Below are 22,142 nucleotides of genomic sequence, written 5' to 3'. Positions count from 1 at the left end.
AAGTTTTACGTTTTTTAAAATGTCTTTCAAAAACAGTGTCTTGTTTGAATCTCTCTAAGAAAAAGAAAATCCTTGTGGTAGGTGAGGCAGATATCAGTGTGGCCCCAGTTGATATATGCTTACTTCTGTTAAGTTAAGTTTCCGACATCCCAAAAGACTTGTAGCTAGGTAAAAACCCATCCTCTGATTCTTTCTTTGTCTGTCTTCATAATCCCAAGGTATTAATTATGTCAGTGGAAACATATCATTAAATTTTTTCTTTAAAAATTTGAATTCTATCCCAAAGTAAATTTACTGAGAAAGAAAATCATGTTTTTGAAGGAAAATGGCATTGAAATGTAAAAAGATAGAGCATTAACGGACTAAAAAATGTCATTTCGAATTGACATTTAATCTTAGATTAAATGAAAACTAACCTTAATCAATATGGATTAACTGTTTTCATTTTTTGCCCATTCAAAGATTTATTTAAGACAATACTGGCTTACAGTTGAAAAAAAAATTATATATTTTTGCTGTTCATAATAGTTATTTGGGAGTAATGGAGAGGCCATTTTATTAGTTTAATCATGTTAAGTTTTCCTGTATCTTTTCCTCCCTGCTAGGAAAAGGAAGATGACAAATCAGACACCTCAAGTTCTCAACAGCCGAAAAGCCCACAAGGTCTGAGTGACACAGGATATTCTTCTGATGGCATATCAGGTTCACTTGGTGAAATTCCAAGTCTTATTCCAAGTGATGAGAAGGATTTGCTCAAGGGACTCAAAAAGGACTCGTTTTCACAAGAAAGCAGCCCTTCCAGCCCCTCGGATTTGGCCAAGTTGGAAAGTACAGTCCTGTCCATTTTGGAAGCCCAGGCAAGTACGCTTGTTGAAGAAAGGTCAGAAAAGAAAACACAGCCTCATCAGGTTTCTCCCGAGCATCCGAAGGATGAGCAGAAAGCTCAGAGTTTAACTGAAACCCTGGATACAACAATTTCAGAAGAGACGCTCAAAGAGGGTCAAGAAGAAAAAGATATGTTTACAAAAGATGCCCAGCTAGATGCTCCTTCCAGGAAGGACCCCAAAGAAAAGTCGGAGTTTGTCGATGACGTAGCTGCAAGAAGACAGCCTTACGATTCAGTTGAAGACAGTAGTGAAAGTGAAAACTCACCTGTCCCACAAAGAAAACGGAGAACTAGCATCGGTTCTTCGAGCAGCGATGAGTATAAACAGGAAGACAGCCAGGGATCGGGTGAAGAGGAGGACTTTATCCGAAAACAGATCATAGAAATGAGCGCTGATGAAGATGCTTCAGGTTCTGAAGATGACGAGTTCATTAGGAAACAGCTCAAAGAGATTGGTGGTAGTATTGAGAGCCAGAAGAAGGAAGAAACGAAAGGGAAAGGGAAGGTCGCGGCAGGGAAACACAAGCGACTGACTCGAAAAAGCAGCACAAGCTTTGACGACGACGCGGGGAGACGCCATTCGTGGCATGATGAAGATGATGAGACGTTTGATGAAAGTCCTGAAATTAAATACAGAGAAACTAAAAGTCAGGAGGGTGAAGAACTTGTAGTTGCTGGAGGAGGAGGGCTACGTCGCTTTAAAACCATCGAACTCAACAGCACGATAGCAGACAAATATTCTGCAGAGTCAACCCAGAAAAAAACAGCATTGTACTTTGATGAAGAGCCAGAATTAGAAATGGAAAGCCTGACAGACTCTCCAGAAGATAGGTCCAGGGGGGAAGGATCTTCTAGTCTTCATGCTTCCAGCTTCACTCCTGGCACATCCCCTACATCAGTGTCATCGCTCGATGAGGACAGTGACAGTAGCCCAAGTCACAAAAAAGGAGAGAGCAAACAGCAACGCAAAGCTCGGCACAGGTCACATGGTCCTCTTTTACCTACTATTGAAGATTCCTCGGAGGAAGAAGAACTGAGAGAGGAAGAAGAATTATTGAAGGAGCAAGAAAAGCAGCGGGAACTGGAACAGCAGCAAAGAAAGAGTTCTAGTAAAAAATCAAAGAAAGACAAAGATGAACTTCGAGCTCAGAGAAGGAGGGAAAGACCGAAGACACCACCCAGTAATCTCTCTCCCATTGAAGATGCATCTCCAACAGAAGAATTGCGTCAAGCTGCAGAAATGGAGGAGCTCCATCGATCGTCTTGTTCTGAATATTCACCTAGCATAGAGTCAGATCCAGAGGGTTTTGAAATAAGCCCAGAAAAAATAATAGAGGTGCAAAAAGTTTATAAATTACCCACAGCTGTGTCTTTATACTCACCAACAGATGAGCATGCTATTATGCAGAAAGAAGGTGGCCCAAAGGCATTAAAAAGTGCTGAGGAGATATATGAAGAAATGATGCATAAACCCCACAAATATAAAGCTTTTCCAGCTGCAAATGAACGAGATGAAATGTTTGAAAAGGAGCCTTTGTATGGTGGGATGTTAATAGAGGATTACATTTATGAATCTTTAGTAGAGGACACATACAATGGTTCGGTTGATGGCAGCCTGCTAACAAGACAAGAAGACGAAAATGGATTTATGCAGCAGAGAGGGAGAGAGCAAAAAATAAGACTTCCAGAACAGATTTATGATGATCCTATGCAGAAAATTACAGACCTCCAGAAAGAGTTTTATGAGCTAGAAAGCTTACATTCTGTCGTGCCTCAAGAAGACATTGTTTCAAGTTCTTATATCATCCCAGAAAGCCATGAGATAGTGGACCTGGGTAGTATGGTAACTTCTACCAGTGAAGAAAAACAATTATTAGATGCTGATGCTGCCTATGAAGAGCTCATGAAGAGGCAACAGATGCAGTTAACACCTGAATCCAGTACAGCCCAGCCCCCCGTCAGGGACGACATGACGGAGCCCACTGTGGACTTTGATAGGTTGCCCGATGAATCTTTGACATCAAGTATTCTTTCAGGAGCATCTCTTACAGATTCAACCAGCAGTGCAACACTCTCTATTCCAGACGTTAAAATTACCCAGCATTTTTCAACAGAGGAAATTGAAGATGAATATGTAACCGATTACACAAGAGAAATTCAAGAGATAATTGCCCATGAATCGCTGATTTTGACCTACTCTGAGGCTTCAGAAAGTGCTACATCTGTCCCACCCTCTGACACACCTTCCCTCACATCATCTGTTTCTTCAGTTTGTACCACAGATAGCTCCTCACCCATTACTACCCTGGATAGCATAACTACAGTTTATACAGAGCCAGTAGACATAGTAACTAAATTAGAAGATTCTGAGATGATTTTGTCATCAACCTATTTTCCAGGCAGCATTATAGACTATCCAGAAGAAATAAGTATATCTTTAGATCAGACTACCATACCAGATGGTAGAACTAGTGCTGATCATATTGCAGTTTCCTTATCTGATATGACACCTTCTATCTTAGAATCTGAAGAAACTAAACCCAAGGGGCTAATTGCTGACACTGTTTCCACTGACTTATCTATGTCTGAAAAAGACCCAGTGAAGAAAGCCAAGAAGGAAACTGGGAATGGAATTATTCTGGAAGTTTTGGAAGCTTACAGAGATAAAAGGAAGGAGTCTGAGGCTGAACTAACAAAAACCAGCCTATCTGAAACTGTGCATGATCAGCCACCTTCTGGAACAGCCCTTCCAATGAAGGATCAAGTTTCAAGTGCATACTTTGTATCTGGAGAGGTCTTTGGTCAAGCAAAACCTGCATCTCAGTTGCCATCTGGCAGTCTTTCTGTTTCCTCTCTTCCAACTAAAACACGTCCATTCCTACGAAGTTCTTCTTTGGACACATCAGCTCAACCTCCTCCCCCTCCTCCTCCCCCTCCCCCTCCTCCCCCTCCTCCCCCTCCCCCTCCTCCCCCACCACTTCCTCCACCAACTTCGCCTAAACCTGCTATTATTCATCCTAAAAAAAAGTTAACAGTTACAGCTCCAGTGACTCTACCTATGACAGCTACATCTCTAGTCGACACTGTTACTACTGTAGAGACTACAGATGTTCCAAGGAGTAATGGGTTACCTGTAACAAAAATATGTACCACTGCACCTCCTCCTGTTCCTCCTAAGCCATCTTCAATTCCATCTAGGCTTGTATTTACACATAGACCTGAGCCAAGCAAACCTCCCATTGCCCCTAAACCATCAGTTCCTCAGCTTCCAATAACTACACAAAAACCAACAGATACACACCCCAAACTAACAGGTATATCTTCACCTTCAAATATGACGTTAAATTTAGTCACTACAGCGGATTATAGATTGCCTTCTCCTACCTCCCCACTTTCCCCTCACTCTAACAAATCCTCACCAAGACTTTCCAAATCCCTCATGGAAACGTATGTGGTTATCACGTTGCCATCTGAACCCGGGACTCCAACAGATTCTTCAGCTAGTCAGGCAATTACCAGCTGGCCCCTCGGATCACCCCTCAAAGATATGATTGCCACCGAACCAGTATTTTCTGTAGTTCCTCCTATGGCAGCTACAGAAATTTCATACTCATCAGAACAGAGCCTGTACATCCCAGGAGCTTTGCAGACATTTTCTGCTATCCCTGTCACAACACTGTCTTCATGTCAAGCAGCCCCAAGTTCATTTACAGAGTTTCTCACAACTGAAGTTTCTAAGGCTGAGGTTTCAGCAGCCAGAAGTACAGTCTCTGGTGTTGGTCTCGGCAGCGTCTCTATAACAATTCCTCCGGAGCCTCTTGCTTTAGATAACCTACATTTAGAAAAGCATCAGCATAAAGAAAGTGGAAAGTTGCAACTTATTGGTGATGCCATTGATTTGCGTACAGTACCAAAAGCAGGAGTTAAAGTAACTGAAAAATGTATAGATCTTTCTGCTTCTGCAGTGGATGTGAAAAGGCAGACCACAGCAAAAGAAGCTTATGGGAGACAAATCAGTGCTGTCCAACCCTCTATTATAAATCTCAGTGCAGCTTCCTCAGCAGTGACTCCAATATCCCTGGTCGCCGAGACAGTGGCTGCCGTCGCATGCACAGCTAGTGCAGGTTACACCGCAGGCACAGAAAGCCTGGTGGGTGTAGAACACGCAGCACCACCACCACTTCAGCTTACTACATCAAAGCATGCCGAGCCCCCATACAGGATGCCAAGTGGCCAGTCCTTTCCTACAGTTAGGCAGGAAGCACCAATGAACTTGTCTTTAAGTACTTCAGCACACCCAGCGACACTGGCTACTGCAAAGCCTGTTACTGTGCCTCCTGTTGGTGTCACAAATGGATGGACGGATGGCACCACACCCCAGGGAATCACTGATGGCGAAGCAGTGGATCTCAGCACCACAAAGTCTCACAGGACTGTTGTAACAATGGATGAGTCCACTTCAGGTGTGGTGACCAGAATAATAGAAGATGATGAAAAGCCTGTTGATCTGACCGCAGGGAGAAGAGCTGTGTGCTGTGATGTGGTTTATAAGTTACCTTTCGGAAGGAGCTGCACAGCACAGCAGCCTGCAGCTACTCTCCCTGAGGATCGTTTCGGCTATAGGGACGACCACTATCAGTATGATCGATCAGGGCAGTATGGCTACAGAGGGATTGGGGGAATGAAGCCTTCCATGTCTGACACTAATTTAGCAGAAGCTGGACATTTTTTCTATAAAAGTAAGAATGCTTTTGATTATTCAGGAGAAACTGATGCAGCAGTAGATCTAACTTCAGGGAGAAGTTCCGCAGGTCAGTATGATGTGGCAGCAGACCTTTCCTTGAAATATCATTATGGTGTTCCTCCTCATCTCATTTCAGGATGAAAATGTGGTCCCTTTTTCCATTTTGTTACTTTTTCTCTTCCTTTGGATATTTTGGCAACATATTTGGAGTACATGTGCGCTTCTGTTTCTTCATTTTTTTTTAATTTGTTCTGCCCAGAGTCACCTGCATGTGCCTGCATGTTCAACATTGCTTTTATTCGGCATCTAATTAGGTTAACCAGTGAATTTGCATGCAGTCCCATTCATTATGTTCATCAAGATTGAGAGCTCTTTCAAACCCAAAAAGCATCATTCATTCTGGGAACTGGACTATAACTGTACCCTGTATTTCAGGTGAGGTAATGGATTATTCAAGCAAGACTGCAGGCCCATATCCAGAAACACGACAAGTCATTTCAGGAGCTGGCATTAGTACCCCGCAGTATTCCACAGCAAGAATGACTCCACCTCCAGCCCAGTATGGTGTGGGGAGTGTTTTGAGGTCAACTAACGGGGTTGTCTATTCTTCAGTGGCAACTCCAGTTCCCTCCACATTTGCTATCACCACACAACCCGGCTCCATTTTCAGCACCACCATGAGGGATCTGTCTGGTGTGCATACAACTGATGCAGTGACTTCATTATCCACCTTGCACCAGAGCCAGCCGATGCCTAGATCATATTTCTTAACAACAGGTGCATCTGAAACAGACATTGTAGTAACTGGTATTGATATCAATGCCAGTCCTCAAACTATTACTATGGAAACTCTTACTGCTGAGACAATAGACTCGGTTCCTACTTTAACCACAGCATCTGAAGTGTTTTCTGAAGTGGTGGGAGATGAAAGTGCTATTTTAATTGTCCCCGAAGAAGATAAACAACAACAGCAGCTAGACTTGGAGCGTGAGCTCTTGGAGCTGGAGAAAATTAAGCAACAGCGTTTTGCTGAGGAATTGGAGTGGGAACGTCAGGAAATTCAAAGGTTCCGAGAACAAGAAAAGATCATGGTTCAAAAAAAGCTGGAGGAACTGCAGTCTATGAAACAGCACCTTCTCTATCAGCAAGAAGAAGAGCGTCAAGCCCAGTTCATGATGAGGCAGGAGACATTAGCTCAGCAGCAGTTACAGCTGGAGCAGATCCAGCAGCTGCAGCAAAAGCTTCACCAGCAGCTAGAGGAGCAGAAGATTCGCCAGATCTACCAGTATAACTACGACCCCTCTGGAACTGCTTCTCCACAAACCACCACAGAGCAAGCGATGTTGGAAGGTCAGTACGCCGCTCCAGAAGGCGGTCAGTTTTGGGCGGCTGAAGATGCCACCACCACCGCCTCGGCCGTTGTGGCGATTGAAATTCCACAAAGCCAAGGGTGGTACACGGTCCAGTCCGACGGCGTCACTCAGTACATCGCCCCACCTGGCATCCTGAGTACAGTTTCAGAAATACCTTTAACGGATGTTGTTGTGAAAGATGAAAAACAACCCAAAAAGAGAAGCTCTGGAGCTAAAGCCCGCGGACAGTACGATGAGACAGGGGAACATCTGGCAGAGGATCCCCGCTGTTTTAAAAAGATAGTAGACAGTGGAGTGCAGACTGATGAGGAAGATGCTGCAGATCGGAGTTATGTGAGTAGGAGAAGGAAAACTAAGAAGAGTGTTGATACCAGTGTCCAAACTGATGACGAAGATCAGGATGACTGGGACGTGCCTACTCGGTCGAGGAGAAAAACTCGCGTAGCAAAATACGGTGACAGCACTGCAGAGGCTGAGAAGACCAGACCCCTTTCCAAAGTCTCCAGCGTAGGCGTCCAGACAGTGGCAGAGATGTCTGTGCAAACTGAACCCGTCGGAACCATACGGACACCTTCGATACGGGCACGCGTGGATGCCAAGGTAGAAATAACTAAACACATTTCAGCACCCGAAAAGACTTACAAAGGGGGCAGTTTAGGATGCCAGACAGAAGCAGAGTCAGACACACAGAGTCCTCAATATCTGAGTGCCACATCTCCACCCAAAGACAAGAAACGCCCAACACCTTTAGAGATCGGTTACTCATCTCACCTTCGGGCAGATTCCACCCTGCAGCTGGCTCCTTCCCCACCCAAATCTCCAAAAGTCCTTTATTCACCCATCTCACCACTTTCACCAGGCAAAGCCTTAGAATCAGCCTTTGTACCTTATGAAAAACCCCTCCCTGATGACATAAGTCCACAGAAAGTACTGCATCCAGATATGGCTAAAGTTCCCCCAGCGAGTCCTAAGACAGCCAAGATGATGCAGCGGTCCATGTCTGACCCCAAGCCTCTGAGTCCAACAGCAGACGAAAATTCCAGGGCTCCTTTTCAGTATACCGAGGGCTACACGGTAAGAGTGATTCTTTTCAGTTAGAAGACAGTGGATGAGTTGATGTTAACCATGTGTTTGCAGACTTTAGGAAGCAGTAACGCTCCTGGTACCTCAGGAACCCAATACCAAATTTCAGTGAGTATCATTCCATTAGTAATTTGGGGAAGAAATAGAAATGTATACATTCCCACAAAAAGAAAACATGTTCTTTTTTGTGAGGCAAGATGAGAAAGGAGTTTGTTGTTTTATGACTTAATGAGACTGAAAGTTTTGTTCTCATCTTGAAATCTCCCGTGTTTGTTTTAGACTGAGATTTCAGTGAGTGTAATTAATACTCACATTCAACGATCGTATAAACATTGGATATAAACAAATAAGGCAAAGGATGGCCATAAATTTAGACCCATGGATACTGGAATTCTTAGTGGGAAGGTCTTTGGAGATTATCTAGTCAGTTTCTTCTTCCTCCAGCCAGAAGGTTTTCATAAAAGGGCTTAGGGCATTTACTTCTCAAAAGAGAAGATTTCTAGGGCAGGTAGGTGAAAGCATAATACGATCTTCATAGTTCATCCATTCTTATTTTGTTTCTGGTGACTGTCTTAATCTATTCTTAAGTAAGCCTTAGTCCTGGTGATTATAGAAGCAAAAATAATTTGTATGTTTCTTTGAATAATAGAGATTAAAAGTTATTAATTTGAAAATATATAGGTATGCTTTAAAGGGAAAAGTACATATATAGATATTTGGGACGCAGTTGTGAAGATCGCTATAGCTGAAAAGAAGAAATGTTAATAATCAGCAATAAAAGCGGACATGTCCTACTTAAAATCCAATATATAATTCTTTAGAAAGTTATTGATAAATATGATGGTTGAATTTAAAAGTTTCCCTTCATGAACTGGTTTTTGAACTCTAGATCTTTAAACCCCAAAGATTCTAGATGGGCTTTTCTAGATATTGCTATTTATCTCCACTGACCCATATACATGGTGGAACAAAAGTAGGTTTATAGTTGTGAGTGTGCAAAACAGTTTATTCTAGTATTACTATTTATTAATTATTATTTTCCATACGAACAGCTGTAAACCTATTTTTGCCATACCCTGTATGTTAAACATTGGCTGTCGAATGAAAAATATGCCATTATATATGACTGTAAGTCTGTTTATATGTATATAGACATATCCATAGCCACATTAATAAATTACAAATTCATGTTTAAGTTTTCTAGTTTTATAGTGGCATTTTGATATTATGGACTTTCTTAAACAGTATATCCTAAATGTAAAACTTTTTTCATATGAGGGACAGAGGTCATAACTGTTAAATCAGGGAACCACTGGTACATTGAGATTTTATTCAGTTTACAGAGAATTATTTTATGTATAGCTTTGTTTCTAGAATTAAATCTATTGTGAGAAGGGATTATAACTCAGTTATAATAAATAGATATCTTTACAGCTGTGGCCTATAAATTAACCTAAAGAGTTAATTGGAAAACTTTGAAAATGTGTTTTTTAATAGTATTTGAAAGTAATGTTCAAGGCTTCTGTCACTAGAAAGAATAGGCTTTTCTGGTTGATATATCAATTATTTACTTAATCTATGGCTCTGAACTCTTAGTTCAAACTAACTCAGTTAAAGAAGAGATTCAGGTTGTCAATATTTTTTCCTCACAGTATTCACTTTGGACTTGGAAGTACGAAATGAAAGATACAGTGGGTTGTATGGGTTGTATTATTTATTGTATCAGTAATATTGATTAACTATTTAATCATAAAAAGTTGAGTAGAATTGCTAAATAATATCCTGAACCTGAAAAATCCCAGGTGAATTGAGCCTTGGAACACAATTCAATAGCTCATTTTTCTAATTGGTCAAGCTCCATGTATGCTTTAATATGGAATAATTATGTACAAACTCAAAGATGTTTTATTGCACACACAAGGCATGCCATTTGATATACAGGCACAGTTTTTAGCACTTTAGATACTTTGATACTAAAGTGTGAATTTTACAGTGTGTGGTTTTTTTGCAAATTTTTAGTTGTGCTTTGAGTCTGTTTTAAATAAAATTAATTTCTTACTTATAAGCCTGGATCACTAAGTATTAGTTGTACTGAAATGAATAATCTTCTAAATGATATTTATAGTGATATAGGTTTAAGTCTAGCTTAGTAGTTTACATATTGTTAATTTTCTCTGAAAACAATCACACCATTCAGTTGGAATTGAGACATCATAGTAACACTTACAATACAGCATGAAAGATGAGTTTTATACTAGATGAGATTTTGTGGTACAATCCCCTCTTCCTGAAGGTGTCAGGAAATGTTTCAAAGAGGAGATTCTGAAACATGAAGGTGAGATTTCTGTTTTACCATGAAGAGAAATGACAGTTATTCTAAATAGAGGGAACAAAAGGTGCAGATGTTCAGATTGGTGAACAGATGTAAAGCAACGAGGTAGGAGAAAGGTTTACTGTAACTGAAACCGGAAACTTGCAAAGGAACAGGTTGCAGGGGACCTAATTTGCCAAGTTAGAGTTCAGATTTACTTCCCTTGGGCTATAGGGAGCCAAGATCAAAGCCACCGTCATTTTTTAATTTACGCTTTGCACTAGCCCTTGGACTCCCTCCGCTCTCGTCTTCCTTACAGTCAGTTCTCTCAGCTGCATCTAGGGTGATTTTCTAAAATCTACATCGAATTACATCATGCATTCCCCAGAATAAACTCTCCAACAGATGTTCATCAAATTCAGAATATATTAGAATTTTTTTAACATGGACTCATATGACCACATTTGCCTCCTGCCCACCTTCTTGCTCTGCTTCCAACTGCTGACCTTGCCCTTCTTTCCTTCTTTGGATGTGCCAATCTCACCCTCACCCGGGACCATGTCTGGATCTCTTTCCCCAGATCTTTGCCTGGCTAACTCCTGTGTACAGATTTCTACTTAAATTTCACTTCCACAGAGAGGCTCTCCTTAGCTTATTCTCTAAAAAAGTCAACTTGTCACCATGAATCTCCATAACTGCATCATCTTCATTTGTATATATTACTTATTAATCAAATATCATCTTTCTTCCTCAGTGGAACATAGCCTGTACAACAGCAGGAATTCTACTTTGTTTGCTGCTCTAGTCCCAAGTGCCTAGAACAAAGTAGGCCCTCAACATTTATTAAATCACTGTATAAAGGGGCCAGTATAGGTATAGAGGCGATGGTATGAAACATGCATTAAAAGACTCGGGCTGCTTACCTTTTAATTACCACAAACTAGACCCATCCTAGCCAGTCTTGTTGATAATCTGAACTTTTATCTCCTTTGCTTAAAATGTCAATTCCACTTTATTTTTATGTAGACATCCATAGTTGAAGTATATTTAGCTATTCAGACAGTCCAGCCGCCTTGGAAATGAGGAACTAAGCCCAGAATAGGCCATTGACTTTATCATGGTTCCTTAATAAGCCAAAAACGTGACCAGAATTAGAATATTAGACTCTGCATGTTATAGCTCTTATCCTTTATTTGTGTCGTCTGATACTGGACATTTAAAAAAAATTTTTTTGAACATGTTTTTATTGATTTCAGACAGAGGAAGGGAGAGGGAGAGAGAAACATCAATGATGAGAGAGGCATTGATCGGCTTTTCCTGCACACCCCCCACTGGGGATCGAGCCGGCAACCGGGGCATGTGCCCGGACCGGGCATCAAACCCAACTTCCTGGTTCATGGGTTCATGCTCAACCACTGAGCCACGCCAGCCAGGCTGGACATTTTTTAATATTTTTCTTAAAAATTCAATACCTTGTTTGGTGTCCGTCTTTTTATCTTGTAATTTCCTCTGCTCTTTCTTAAATTCCCGTTTAAATCCCTCTTAATTAGATTTATTCATTTTTTAATTTATTCCTGTTTGCATTCATTCATCTCATTCATTCATTGCTCTTTTCCAGACACTCTGGAAAACTCTACAAATAGAAGATGAACCAGAGAGGCAGCGATCCTGCCTAGTCCCCTGCCACTGGGCTTGTTTTGTTCTTCTTGCCCATATATTGTATTCATTGGCTAAGGTTCTCATAACAAAGTACCACAGGCTAGTTGGCTTAAACAACGGAAGTTTGTTGTTACAGTTCTAGAGGCTAGATGTCCAAAATGAAGGTGTCAGCTGCGTCGGTTCACTCTGAGGGCCGTCTGGGCCACTCTCCTAGCTTCTGCTGGCCTCTAGTATTTCTTGTATTGTGGTTGATGGTCTCCCTGTGTCTCTTAACATTGTCCTCCCTCTTTGTGTCTCTGTCCGTGTGTTAAATTTCCCCTCTTTAGAAGGACAACAGTCGTATTGATTAGGTCCCACATAAATGACCTTGATTTAACTTGGTTCCCTCTGTAAATACCCTGTGTCTAAATAGTTTCGCGTTCTGAGGTACTAGGGCTTAGGACTACAACGCATCTTTTCTTTTGGAGGGGGAGAGGCACCATGCAAGCCGCAACACGTATGAAAGCACTATATTGCATTTTTTGTTTGTTCACAGGCAAATGTGGACTTTTTTTAGTTTGTTTTCGGCCCTCTTTCCCTACATTTTTTTTTTTTTCTTAGTGACTATCTCACAGACTTTTTTGGAGAGCTTGAATTATTACTTTTTCATTATGAGTAAAATCTCCCTCGAGTTTTAAAATATTTGTATTAGTTGTGCAATTTGGAACATCAGAGATTTAAATTTTATTCCATAGGAATTCAACTATGTGGCATAAGATACTTTAATATCATTTTACCATCATAGATTTGGTTACATCTTTGACTTAGAAATTCCAAGGCAGGAGCATATATTGTCTAGTTAGTGTTTCACTGGCATTTGAGTTCATGCTGCCGCTAAGATATCTTATACATTCAGTTGATTACAATTAGCATTAATTAACAAAATCATAAAATAATAGACATAGTGGACATCACTAGAGCAAGGAGCTATCTGAGATCATTTTATTGAGTTATGCAATATTCTCCAATGTCTGTAAGAAGTGAGCACTATCCTTTTATAGACCCCTTCACTCTGGTTCGATAGCCAAATTCCATTTTTTGACAGCATTTATTTAACCAACAGTTTTGTCTTGCAGTCTACTTCTCTTTATGAATAAAAATTTTTAACTGAGTAAAGATGGAAAAAATTACTTTTTAAAAAAAATCCTTTAGTTTGCTCCCCAGAAAAATTCCCAAGAGGTACAACTAAAACAAAGTCAGAATTTATTCCTTCCCCTACAGTGAAGCTTGCTACTTAGATATGACTTGATAATGTGTTTTCATCGTGACTTAGAAAAAGCACAGAAAGAAGTATGGTTCCAAATGAAAGGTAGTATGTAAACAGTGATTTTCTAACTTTTAACAGTAGAACTTGTTTTCAATTAAAATGTCTTATGAAAGCCAAAGAGTTAAAAATGGTGGAAACTGGTATAGAGTGATCAAATACCTATCTGTAATGATTGAATGAAGGAACATTTATAACCTTCCATCCTTAAGTCTGGCAATTGTGTCCAGTACAGTTGATTCCCTTTCCTCACATTGACATTGGCAACATTTGTCTTTCCTTAACAGAAATTTGCCAACTATCATTAAAGAACTGTACTTCATGGGTTGGTAGAAATAATTCTCAAATCTCCTACTAACTGTGTGCCTTTCATATTCTGTGGAGTATATAATGCTGCTTCTCAAGAAATTTCAGATTCCTATTCTCTATCACTGTGTTTAATTTACTCTTTTGGGTCATGAAGCCTTCCTTAACTGACCAGTTGAAAACCACCCACTTTTTAAACACTCTCTCCTTACCCCCTTCTTGATTTGTCTCCGTATCACATGTGTCATCAGGAATATTGTTTGTTTGTTTGTTTGTTTATTTATTTATTTAATATATCTTTATTGATTTCGGAGAGAGGAAGGGAGAGGAATAGAGAGATAGAAACATCAAAGATGAGAGAGTCATTGATCGGCTGCCTCCTGTGCGCCCCCAACTAGAGGTGGAGCCCACATCCGGGCATGTGCCCTGACCGGGAATCGAACCCCGATCACCTGGATCCCAGGTCGATGTTCAACTGCTGAGCCACTCCCGGCTGAGCTGTTTCCTTATTTATTGTTCCTCTTCCCCCAGCAGAATTTATGGGTGAAGATTTTTGTTTATTACGTTCACTGTTATGTCCCCATTGCCTAGAAAGATGCCTGATTCTTAGTTAGATTCCCTATAGCAATAAATTAATTTGATGAATTAGTGAATAAATGGACCTCTTTATCCATGAAATGGCTTTCAGTTTGGAGGAATTCACCAATTTCTTACTCCCACATAAAACAAAAATATAAAAAGAAAGCAAACAAAATTTTACTCATCCGTCCCCTGCACTTTTTGTGTGGTTCTGTTACAGGTTTTCCTTTTGCTTTCTCTGTATTTTTCTTCCAATTGCTTAATGGGTGACACTATACTCTCTCAAATTCATTTCAGTCCATTATTTTTGTGGGCATCTGTGGATCATGTCTAGCATCACATCTACAAAATGTTCTTAAACCAGAGGGCCAAATGTGTATCTTATGCCCTTTGTCTTTATTCTACACAGTGAGACTGTGATTATATCATTAACCACAGATGATTGATGACTTCAAGAAGGAAGGTTAATAATATAGCATGTTCTCAAAAATATGTATAATATAGCATGTTATTTTCAAAATTGGGAGAAAGTGATGTTATCCATTGGGAGAAATAGTAATGTGAATTCAAAGAATTTGTCTGGAGCTGGAAGGGATCTAATTCATTCTAAGATTTTTCTATCTTAAAAAAATCATATTTTAAAATGATATCTCTATCAAAAAAGGCATATATTTCATAAGTGGCACGTATTTTGTCAATGATATACACTCCACTTTTTGTACTAAAATGCGCTACATTTAAAATGTTATCACCTTTACAAGGTTTTAAAAATACATAGGCCATTAGGTATTAAAGTTGATTAGTTCTACCGTAGAATTACTGTACAAGTTTAGAGCTGTTCTAGTAATAGCTAAACTCCTTATTAAAATTATTTTATGCTAGAGTTTAAGCCAGAATCCGATTGCTAAGCAGATGAAATTCATGAGGCGATTTTTACAAGGGTATGTTTTGCTTCACTGATTGCTATTTTGATAGCTATATTTTAAGATTTTTGGAATGGTTTAATGTCTATTTCTAAGGGTAATTTCCATAATTAAATTGAGAAGTTTTATTTCTGTCCATTTTATTTCTGTCAGAATGTACAGTTTAAGAAATAATAATTTTGGTGGCCAAGTGTGATTTGAAGGAAAATATTTATTAGCTTTTGTTTTTCATTACTTTCTTTGAAAAGCAACATAAGAAATCAGTCTATTAAAACTGACTTTGATGAAAACACCTGTTTTATAATGGTGTTATTTACATATATCAGAAAGATTATTCATATAATTTAAGATTCTCTAACTGGCTGCCTTAGCTTTTACTGAAAAATTTACAATCAACTGAAATGATTATGATATACAAATATTTGAAAGTTTGAGGTATAAGGTATATAGTGGCATTACAATATATTCCAATAGTTGCTTGACATTTTCCTATCATTGTATTCAACATCAAAATAGTATATATTTATGGTAGGCATATATGTGTATACATACTTACATATAATAAATGTATACATAATATGTTTAATGCTTTTATAGCATCTTATAACTAATAAAATATTTTCACTGCAGTTGCTTTGTTGAGATCCAAACCACTTATTTTTTATATGCTTTATGTTTATTTTTATTCCATATTTTAAAGAAGAGGAACCTGAAGTCTAGGTCAGTGTTCTTTTTACCCCTTCTCCCAGACCATATTTGCATTAAATGAGGCCCCAATATTTAACAGTATTTTCTGTTTGGTGATGTTCTGTATCTTGAATTATGTACATAATTTGAATTAGGAGGGCAGTAGAACAAGTGTGGTGAGCTAAACTAAGTCTTAAATGAACTGGCTAAATAAACTAAGGTAGTGTAGCCTGAAGCTATAAACAAAGGGAATTTTTATCTATTTTATTTTAACCTCAAAAATGAGTTAAAACAGTTGAAAATTAACCTTAATGGTTGAAAACAATATAAGAAATCACTAAGCTAGATTTATAGAACTGCTATCTTTTTTTTTTTTTTTTTTGGTTGAAAAAATTTCATGAGATGGCAAACAGAAACAGTTTTGTGAAGAACAATATATAACCCTCCTGAAGGAATACAGTATCAGTAAAAGTAGAAGATTTGAAGCTAAACTGATTGATTGGTTACACTTCTCACTCCCACTCCTTTCTCCCTCCTCAAGTGAATGATTAAATATAAGTGTATGAAAAAATATATATACAACAATTGTTTGGGCTCTCTGATAAACTATTTTATCTACATGAATAAATTATTTTTATTAAGTTGGACCAGATTTTAATTTCTTAACTATTAGGTAGTATGTTTTAGCAAGATAAGGACAAGTCAAATCCTCATTGTTTTTTCTGATAACTCAGTCCTAAATCACAGATCTCAATATCCAGGCAGAGAGGATAAGTGCATGGCTTATTTATTTCTTTAACTCTGATGAAATCACTGCGTAAAGTACTAATTGATGCTGATTGTTAATAGTTTTATAATACTTCATAAAAACTTTACATCACAACATTGATTTTCTTTTGACATGGATAAGTATGCATGAATTTCTTCAGTGTGTTATGGATATTAAAATGATAGAAATGTTTCTAACAAAACAGCAATATTATTGTATTCTTAATAAAACTTTTTTGTTGGTGCTTTCAGCCAGTTCTTCCCTTTCTGGCAGTAGCTGATGCCTGTAAATACTCAAATGCAGAACGATCATTAAGCTCAGATTTCACTATTTATCCAGTTGGGAAATCCTCATCACCATCCAAGTACACCCCTATTCTCATGTAATTGAATGTGTAGAATTGAGAATTGAAAAAGAAGTTAACCTCTTAAAATGACATTTGGTAAAAATATTGTCATATTTATATAAACTCATGAGCTTTATCTTTTAGAAGACTGAATAAAATATTTCTTGCCACTTTGTTTAATTGCCATCTTTTATCCATTGTTAATGGTATTGTCTTCTAAAGAACTCAATAGTTAGGCAGTTTATATTGAGTAAGGGCCATGGTCAAGTACTTTACAAGAAAATTTAATTTAATTTGGAGGATCTATTTTACATGATTTGGGTTTATGAAAAAGAAATACTTCATTCACTGCAAACATATGTGATAAAAGTAACTCTGAGCTATTTTAAGGTCATGTTCCAAGTATGTGTTCTAGTCCAGAGGATAATCAATGAGAGAGAAGCAAATAAACAAAAGAGGTTCCTGTGATTTTTGTGGTTAGGCATTTCAAGAGTCTGAATGTAAAATACCTTTGTTATCTCAAGATAATTTAGTAAAGACTGTGCCACTATTAAAATGGTCATTGTATTTTCCATGGCTTTTGATAGGTAGTTATTGACTCATCATTTCTCAAATTGCTAATTACCTGATGCTTTAGAGAACACATCATGTAGTAATCAATCATAATTTTAATACCCCATGTGTAGAGTCAGATATTTACACTTTACAGCATTTGAAATAAACTTAAATTTGTTCCGATGAGAGATTGCCAATGAGGAAATATTTTATAGAAGCATTAGAGTCACTAAAATCTCTCTTATGGATCAATAATTTGTTCTCAAAACGGAATAATTCATAGGCAGGCAGTACTACAATACTCAGCATGCTGCAGTACAAGAAATGACTGCTGTAAAGAAAAGAGGGAAGATGCTTTATACTTTTACATTTACGTTTCTGGATAAGGTTTAATGTTAATTCTTGGAAACTTTTATTATTTTTGTTATTCTACTTCAGATTGCTTGCAGAAACCATTTAACACATTTTCTGATAAAGGAAGGTAGTCATTATCTCATGGTAAGGATATTAGAACTATAAACGATTTTTTGACCTTGAAGAAGGAACCAGCATTAGATGCTCAGAGCATTCATGTCCTGGTCCAGCAGCACCAGGCAGATGTAATCGAGAGAATAGGACGTTATCTGTGTTAATTTTCCAGTGAGCTGATCTGTTACTTCAATTCTTACGCTATTTTGTTTTCATAGTCTTTAGGTTGTCAGTGCTTTTCAATTACTTCTTTGTTTCTCTTTATGCTTATGGGTCATCAAGCCTTCTTTCTGTCTAGCTAAGAGCATATAGGCAAAATATGTTTTGCTGCCCCAATAAATATTTGAAGTTGTAACTACGAAAAGAGTGGTTTTAAACTTAATAATAATGATTTGACATTAGGAGACTAAAAGGAAAAGGTCGTCACCGGTATCTTCAAGCATTTTCTTTTCTCCTAGAAAAACAAGCAAGAGAACATGCTGTTGAATGAGGCGACAAACTAGTTAAGAAATATATCTGTATTTTTACATAGCAATACATCTTTCAAATGAAAATGTAAAATTGAGAAACATATGTCCCTTACTTCTGATACCATTGTCATTAGCCTCACTTTATTTTTTCTACCCTTGTTGTTAGTAAATGTCTCACTTATACAACACTGAAGTATTAAATTTTTTAATACTTTAAAGCAAATTAAGCTATTGAAAATAGTGCCACAAAGATCATTAATGCACACGTATTTGTTTGAGCACCTATTTTCAGTTCTTTTGGGTATATACTTACGAGTGGAATTGCTGGGTCATATGGTAATTTCATAATTAGCTTTTTAAGGAACTGTGAAACATTTTTCCATGGCAGATGAACCATTTTACATTTTTATCAGCAATATGTAAGCGTTTCAACTTCTCCATATTCTTCCCTGTACTTGTTATTTTCCATTTTTTATTATTACCATCCAGTGGGTAAGAATTAGTATCTCATTGTGATTTGAATATGCATTTCAGAAATGACTAATGATATTGAGAATCTTTTTTATGTGCTTCTAGACCATTTGTATTTCTCATTAGGAGAAATGACTATTGAAGTCTTTTGCCCAGTTTTTAATTGGGCTATTTGTTGTTGTTGGGTTGTAAGAGTTCTTTATATGTTCTGGATATTAGACCATATGATTTGCAAGTATTTCCCCCATTCTGTAGATTGTCTTTTCACCTTCTATACAATGTTCTTCGATGAACAAATTTTTAAAAATTTTATGAAGTTTATTTTTTCTTTTTACTTATGTTTTTATTGTCATACGTAACAATCCATTGCCAAATCCAAAGTCACAAAGATTTATCCCTATGTTTTGTTTTCTTCTGAGAATTTTGTGATTATAGCTCTTTTATGTAGGTTATTGATCTATTTTGAGTTAATATTTGCATGGGAGGTAGGTATCCACCTTAATTTTTTTGCATCTGGATGTACAGCATCATTTGTTGAAAAAACTGTTCTTTCCCTATTGGTCTTTGGAACCCTTGTTGAAAATGAAATAGCCATAAATGTAAAAAGGCTTATTACTATACTCTCAATTGTATTCTGTTGATCTATGTATGTCCTTATGCCAGTATCACACTGTTTTGATTACTGTACCTTTGAAGTTTTGTGAAATAAGGAAGTGTGGGTCCTCAAACTTTGATTTCAATATTGTTTTGGCTGTTTGGGGCTCTTTGAAATTACATATGAATTTGCTGATCAGCTTTTCTATTTCTGCAAAGAAGGCCATTGGAATTTTTATAGAAAGTGCATTGAACCTGTAGATCACTTTGGGTGATATTGCCATCTTAACCTTATATTAAGTCTCCCATTCCATGTACACTGGATATCTTTTCATTTATTTAGCTCTTCTTTATTAAACTTTGTAACAAAGTTTTGTAACATTTGGCATACAAGTCTTTCACCTCATTGGTGGAATTGTTGCTAGATATTTTATTCTTTGAATAATGTTATAAATGAAATTTTCTTGATTTCCTTTTCAGGTTAGCCATTGCACGTGTATAGAAACACAACTGACATTTTTTTTATATTGATCTTGTAGCCTGCAACTTTGCTGAATTTGTTTATTAGCTAAGTTTCGTTATGCATTCGTAGTATTTTCTATACATAGGATCATGTGATCTGTGAATGAATTGCTTTATTTCTTCCTTTCCAATTTGGATGTCTTTTATTTATTTTTCTTGCTTAATTTCTTTTACTAGAACTTTCAATACAGTACAGAATAGCAGTGGTAAAAGTAGACTTCCTTTTCTTATTTCTTATCTCAGAGGAAAAGCTTTTAGTCTTTTTTTCACCATGAATTCTTTCACTGTTAAGTATGATGTTAGCTATGGATTTTTTATAAATGCCCTTTATCATTTTTTTTGTGTTATTGCTATGAAAGGATGCTGGCTTTCTCTGCATCAATTGAGGTGCTCATAATAGGTTTTTTTTCTTTATTCTATTGTAATTCTGTATTACACTGATTGATTTTAGTATTTAGTATATTAAATCACATTGCATTCCAGTGATAAATTTCACTAATTCATCATTTTAATGCTGTTGAATTTGGTTTACTAGTATTTTATTGAGGAATTTTGCATCTATTTTCCTAAGTGATATTGGCCTGTAGGTTACTTTTTTATGACATATTTGGTATCAAGCTAATATTCTCCTCATAAAATAAATTGGAAAGTATACTCTCCTCTTCTGTTTTAAAAAATATTTCAGGAAAACTGGCACTCATTCTTCTTTAAGAGTTTGGTAGAATTCACCAGGGAATCGATCTGAACCTGGGTTATTTTTTGTTACTTTTTGGAGGTTTTTTTTATTACTGATTCAATTTCTTTACTTATAAATCTGTTCAATTTTTTTAAAAATTAAATTTCTAGGAATTTGTCCATTTCAATTTTATCTAGGTTATTTAGCTTGTTGGCATGAAATTGTTTGTAGAATTCTCATGTAATCCTTTTTATTTATGTAAGTTTGCTCCTAAATCCCTATTCTTATTTATTATTTTATTTATTTGTGTCTTCTATTTTTTTCTTAGTCAGTCTAACTAAAATTTTGTCAGTTGCCTTGATCTTTACAAATAACCAACTTTTGATATTATCAATTCTATTTTCTGTATTTCATTTATTTTTAATTTTTTTTTTTTCTATTAGTTTGCTCTTCTTTTTTTGAGTTCCATAGAAATCAAGTTAGGATATTGATTTGAGAACTTTCTTTTTTTTAATGTATGCATTACAGCTCTGAACTTCCTTCTGATAACTGATGTCACTGTGTGTCATGTTTTGTCATCTTGGTTTTTTATTTTCATTCATTCTAAAGTATTTTCTCATTTCCCACGTCATTTCTTTTCTGATCCACTTGTTGTTCAAAAGCGTATGGTTTGATTTTCACATACTTATGAATTTTTCAGTTTTTCTTTTTGTATTGATTTCTAGCTTCATTCCACTGTAATCAGAGAAAATACTTTGTATGATTTCAGTCTTTTAAAATTTGTTGATATTTGTATTGCGGCCTAACATATAGTCTATCTGGAAAATATTCCAAGTGTACTTCACAAAAATGTGTATTGTGCACTTGTTGAGGAGAATGTTCTATATGTTTATTCTAATTGGTTTATGGTATTTTAAGTCCTCTGGTTCCTATTTTATCTGTCTAGATGTTGTATCTGAGCTAGAGAATGGCGAATTGTAAGACAATAAGCAAAAATCCCACAGTGCTTTTTTACTGAATTATAGTAGTCTCTTTCTTCATTGAGCATTCCCCTGTTTGCTCTAAGCTTTTTTAGTAGATTCTAGAGTTCCAAAAATGTTGATTCTGTCTGTTTTTGCCAGCCTAATGGTTGATTTAGTGGATCAATTCTTGGAATTTCCCACTTTGCCATTTCTGCGATGTCACTCCAGTCATGGCATAGAATTTTAATTTATAATTTGTTCTGTTTCACTTTTGGCATACAGGTAATACAAATAATTAATAGCTTACTCATTTCATTTTTAGCTTTATGTAAAGAAGTAGTTAACTCTGTTAAGCTTATTTTTTATAGACATGGATCATTCTTTAACATTAAAAAAATGTGGATTCTCTGTTACAGAGCTTTTCTTATTTGTTTTTTGTTTTGTTTTGTGTGAGG

The 22,142-nt window shown here is 37.0% G+C and overlaps 1 protein-coding gene across 1 annotated transcript in view; it reads left to right on the top strand.

Annotated features, from left to right (window-relative positions):
• The window catches only part of PCLO (piccolo presynaptic cytomatrix protein), a gene marked incomplete at its 5' end in the record, with an annotated part of 287,210 nt that overhangs the window by 166,918 nt on the left and 98,150 nt on the right, over positions 1 to 22,142 (top strand). The window contains 2 exons of the mRNA XM_081147631.1: positions 606 to 5,697; positions 6,066 to 8,077. Of these exons, the coding sequence (XP_081003757.1) occupies positions 606 to 5,697; positions 6,066 to 8,077 (7,104 nt within the window). The remainder of the gene's footprint in view (positions 1 to 605; positions 5,698 to 6,065; positions 8,078 to 22,142) is intronic.

This window comes from Miniopterus schreibersii (assembly GCF_964146895.1).
Source record: "Miniopterus schreibersii genome assembly, chromosome: 9".
NCBI classification, from domain to species: domain Eukaryota; kingdom Metazoa; phylum Chordata; class Mammalia; order Chiroptera; family Miniopteridae; genus Miniopterus; species Miniopterus schreibersii.
Note: the sequence above shows the minus strand (reverse complement) of the source record. Positions and strands in the feature narration are given on the sequence as shown.